The 5,107-nt window shown below is 37.8% G+C and overlaps 1 protein-coding gene across 1 annotated transcript; it reads left to right on the top strand.

The window, feature by feature from the left end:
- Positions 1-2,128: 2,128 nt before the first annotated feature.
- On the top strand, positions 2,129-4,037 carry LOC107709924 (ras association domain-containing protein 10-like). The gene has a single exon (XM_016514589.1). The coding sequence runs from the start codon at positions 2,383-2,385 to the stop codon at positions 3,739-3,741; it is 1,359 nt and encodes a 452-aa protein (XP_016370075.1). The 5' UTR covers positions 2,129-2,382; the 3' UTR covers positions 3,742-4,037.
- Positions 4,038-5,107: the final 1,070 nt, after the last annotated feature.

Genomic DNA, 5,107 nt, shown 5'->3' with positions numbered 1-5,107 from the left:
TTAATATTGGCCTTCAAAACTAAAACAACACAAAAATGCTAGTATTAAAATAACTGTGTCCATCACAAGGTCTGTTTCAGGCATGTTAAGCGGTGGACTCTGTCCGAGTTTACTGTGGGTTGGGAGAGGCTGATTTCTATTGTCTTGGAAACACCAGGTTATAGATGCACTCGGGTTAAAGGTGAGTAGTGCTTTTGAAAAACGTGCTTTAAATCAAGTCCACTCACATGAGATGATTCCAGTCATATCAGTCGCCTGATAAAAGATGATTTATTGTACATGGAGGGGTGCCTTATGGGGGCTGACATACTGATATCACATGACAAATACTACAGATTTTTGGTCTCTGTAAACGTCCTGTTTTCCACATTTGCTGACAGAATAAATGAATGATGTCTGACTGTAAGTAACACATCTCTACAGTAGGTTATCATAAGTAACTGAACAGTTTTTCTTTTGAGTAATCCTTCCACTCCACTAGGTTTTAGTTTAAAGTCCAAAACAATATTGGTCATCGCCAACATAAAAGAAAAAAAAATCTGGAATTATATTCAGATCATTTTTTAAATGTATCTATTTATTTTACCCCCTTTAATATAATCTACAGTGTTGGGGGAAGTTACTTTTAAAAGTAAGGCATTACAATATTGCGTTACTTCCTAAAAAAGTCAAATGTGGAGTGTCACGCAGGGAATTCTGGGAATATCAGTTTACAGTTTTTGACTGTAAATTATACATTGATTTGTTCATTTTTACTTCTAAAAACTGTACAAACAAGAGCATTTTACTGTAAAATGACATTAAATGTCTGGTTAGATCTCTTACAGTTTTTCCCTGTATATAGTACGAGAACTTACTGTTAACCTATTAAAAAAAATTTTTTTACAAAATTTTACAGTTAAAATTACACTTATTTTTTTACAGTGTGGGGTTGCTTGTTTGCTTTTAATATAAAAAGTTCTATTTTTGGCAAATGTAAAAGCCCTTTCACACCAAAAGCCTCAGGCTGAAGGAAACGTAAATTAACGTCTGTACAGTATACACAGAAGAAGAAAGTTCAGCAATAAAAAAGAAGAAGAAATGTTAGTTTATCTTGTGAAATTTTCGCTTATTATGGTTGAATTGGATCACCGAAGGTCAGCAGCAAATTGGGATTAAATACATAAAGGATATTTGTATTATTTAACATATTTAATTATTGCAGCTTTGAGTCATATTCTGAGTTGCTTTTAACTGTTTTTATAAATTTTGAGGAAAACTAAATCTGATTTATTTATTTTTTTTTGTGAGTGAGTGAGTGAGATGAATTAAAGCATGTTCACATTTATTCTAGAACTAAAGTAACATCTTACTCCCGATTTCTCTCAACATGGGGACAGGAGAGCTTTCAATCAATAAATGGGGGGAAAAAAATAACTGGCGTTACTTATTTGAAAAAGTAACTCAGATATTTTCTTGTAAATTAAAAAGTAATGCGTTACTTTACTAGTTACTTGAAAAAAGTAATCTGATTACGTAACTCGCGTTACTTGTAATGCGTTACCCACCTGTACATATAGGCCTATATATAGAGAGGGGGGGATTAGTGATTTAACTCTTGTTTGTTTGTACATTTTTGAAGCTGTAAATAAATAAATAAGACACGTGATAATCAGAAAGTTCGTTTAAAATTGTATTTATAAAAAGAACCCATAACTGAGTTTTGTAAAAGACAATATTATGTATGTGATAAATTAATATTATCATGCGAGATGAATTTCTGTGTATGTGTTCTGATCATTTTTGTGTATGTTTTCTTGGATGGATGGATGTTTTTTTTTTTTTTTTTTTTTGGTTAAACATAGATTTATTTTATTATCACCATCATTTTTTGTGTAAACAACCAGAACAACATCAGAGCAGTTTTGTTTGTTTGACTTATTTTATTTTTTATTAAACACTTCAAATAGAGATATTTTATTTTATTATATTTGCTTTATTTTATCTCATCTAAATACAAGTGCACACAAGAGATAGGCCTATCATATAAGTTGTGATATAGGGAATGTGACGGCGTTGTAGGTCACATGATCAGTGTAGTGTACTCGCAGCAGCAGCAGCGCTGTCCCGTCTGCGCTCATTCACTTACAGAGACTGAGAGAAACACAGGAGGACTGCCAAACCTGCCAACACTGGACTATGACGAACTCCTTGATTCTTATACGGGCCGAATCAACAACATGTCGACTGTTTTATTTTTAATTTTTTCATTACTGAGGATTAACCCTTAACATGTAATAGAATATTTCTATTTTTTATAAAAGTTTTCACTTCACCTGAATAATTTCCTGCACCAGGAAACTTTTCCGAGACTTACCGGGACAGTGACTATCGGTCTGAGAGATGGAGGCAGAGGAGAATAACATTTCAGTGTGGGTTTGTCGCGAAGAGAAGCTCGTGTCGGGCTTGTCGAAGCGCACGACCTGCGCGGATGTGATCCGGGTTTTACTCGGGGAGCAGAACCTGGAGCAGCGCGCGTCCCTCTCGGGCTCTCCTCGGTCCTACTGCATTGTAGAGAAATGGAGAGGATTTGAACGGATTTTACCAAACAAAACCAAGATATTGCGACTGTGGAGCGCGTGGGGAGAGGAACAAGAAAACGTCCGGTTTGTGTTGGTGAAAAACGAGGCGTCTTTACCCAGCAACGGACCGCGGAGCGCAGAGGCGCGCGTCGTTCTCAGCAAAGAGAGCCCGTGTGTCTACAAGGGGACCGCGAGAGTGACCATGGCTCTGTCACAGGAGAAACAGAGACGGATAGTCAGGAAAGCGTTCAGAAAGTTGGATAAAATCAATAAGAAAAGGGCGCAGGCTGCGTCCAAAGATGCCTCATCTACGGAGAAGATGGAGACCCTTGTGCACCTGGTCGTTTCTCAAGATCACACCCTCCGCCAGCAGATTCAGAGGATAAAAGAGCTCGACAGAGAAATTGAAAGGTATGAGGCCAAAGTTCATTTTGATCGAATGAAGATGCACGGGATCAACTACGTCCAGGATACGTATTTAGTGGACGCCAACCCTGATAAAGTTAGTGAGGGGGACAAAACGAGCCCAGAAGCAGCTCTCGCCCAGTTTGAGGAATATGCTCAGAGATGCGAGGAGGTCATCAAACTGCAGGAAGAGCTGGCGACCCACGAGGCCCTCATGGAGAGCATTACAACTGAGCTTCAAGAGGAACTCAACCAGAGGTGGATGAAACGAAGACACGAGGAACTTGCCAATAAAGACTCTGAAACCACTTCTGGCGAGATGTCTCTCAGAGTCACAACTCAAGAAAAAGATGCAGGACCTTCAGCGGTGGATGTGTCGTTTGACAACGAGTTGCTTCTGGAAGAAGAGAGGATCAGAACCCAACTTGACACCAGTTTGTACATCGGTCTGCGGCTGAACACTGATTTAGAGGCCATAAGGAATGATTTGGACTTGACCCAGGAGATATGGGGGGCGAAAGAGAAAGAACTGAGGGATTTAATGGAGAAAGTCAACTCTTTTGACGAGGACAGTGAGGGCGAAGCTGAGCTGAAAGAGGAAAACACAATAGAAACAGACAGACTGATGCCGCTCCAGGGGGACAGTGTGTGGGTGGAGCAGGCGAGAGGGCTTTCAAAAACATGTGACGTGAATGATGACGACTCAGATACAGGACTCAGCTCAATGCATAGTCAAGACTCAGATATCACAGCCATCTGCGAATCTTTAGTGTAAAAACAAAACAAAACACAGCCTACATTCATATTATCTGTTGCTGGATAGTTCAAATGAACAATGTCTTAATATAACACATTTTATGTTTGCATACAGTAAACACGCATAAAGTGGAAGCAAACAGGAGTGCTGGGAAAGTAGAAAGGTACAAAATCAAAATGAAATTACATTATCAAATCACATTAAGAACATAACTATGCACTTATTGAGAATTCTTAGTCATTTCCTTTTTTCATGTTGATGTCTATAAGAATATAGGGTAGCTTATTTCTGCCATTGAATAAAAATAGACACAAAACACAAAAAACTGAATTTTGAGATGTGAGCTCAGAATTATGAGATAAAAGTCAGAATTGCAAGATGTAAACTTGTAATTGTGATTAAAATGTCAGAATGTTGATATAAAAAGTCACAATTACCTTTTTTATTCTTTTTTTCCATGTTGAAAAATAGAATTTCGAGTTGCAAATTCAGAATTCTAAGGAAATAAACTAAATATTGTGAGATGTAACCTCAATGTAAACTGAGGAAGCCAGAATTGTGACAGAAATGAGCTTCCAAGAATCAGTGTTAACTTAATTTGTGGTTATAGCACTGTTATGTTGAGAAAAAACATACTGGATTGAAATCTCGGTGGTTGGATTTTTCTGCTTGAGGCAGTATGATGATGCATTCCAACATTGTGAAGGCTGTGCTTTGCAGATCAGTTTTACATTACAGTGTGGTTCATGCATTACGATTAGCTGTTTAAAGCTGAAGTGTGTGATTTCTGTGCATCATCTAAATGTTTCCAGACGGATTTCAGTGTTGCAAATATTTAATGATATTTTAATAGATGTTTTGGCTGCTCAAAAGCATTAAATAAACATGAAATAAAATGTCTTTGTCTGCTGCCAATCTGCATTGTCGTGACATTTTCATGGAGCTCCAGAGTGCTTAGTCACATGGTGTTGGCTAAAAAAAACCTGCTTGCGGAACCCATGAGCAGAATTGATGGCCAATTTGAAATTACATCATGCACTTCTGGGGAAATGGTGGCCAGCCAAACAATAGCCTTTTTGAGATTATAATTTATTAACAAATAAGTATTATAGACTTCCTTGACAGAAAGTATTTTAACATTATTGAAGCACACTTCAGCTTTAAGTTGCATTATGGTATTGCCTGAGCCCAAGAAAGGTACAGTATATTTCAATCATGACAACTTTTGGAAGATGTTAGCATGGTGATGGATATGACAATGTTAATGTATTTGGTCTTGGTGGAATAGATCTGCTACGCTGCTGCTGCTGCTGAATTGCTGCTGCGGTTGGTTATTGCTGTAGTTGTAGATTATTGCTGCTGCTGCAAGCAAGTACAGGAACTT

Source organism: Sinocyclocheilus rhinocerous, unplaced genomic scaffold, assembly GCF_001515625.1.
Source record: "Sinocyclocheilus rhinocerous isolate Xijiao unplaced genomic scaffold, SAMN03320098_v1.1 scaffold2612, whole genome shotgun sequence".
In the NCBI taxonomy this organism is placed as follows: Eukaryota; Metazoa; Chordata; class Actinopteri; order Cypriniformes; family Cyprinidae; genus Sinocyclocheilus; species Sinocyclocheilus rhinocerous.
This window is presented reverse-complemented; position numbering and strand designations above follow the sequence as displayed.

What these genes read in the sequence shown, in the direction of transcription:
- LOC107709924 (XM_016514589.1), top strand. Translation starts at nt 2,383, where the DNA reads ATGGAGGCAGAGGAGAATAACATTTCAGTGTGGGTTTGTCGCGAAGAG.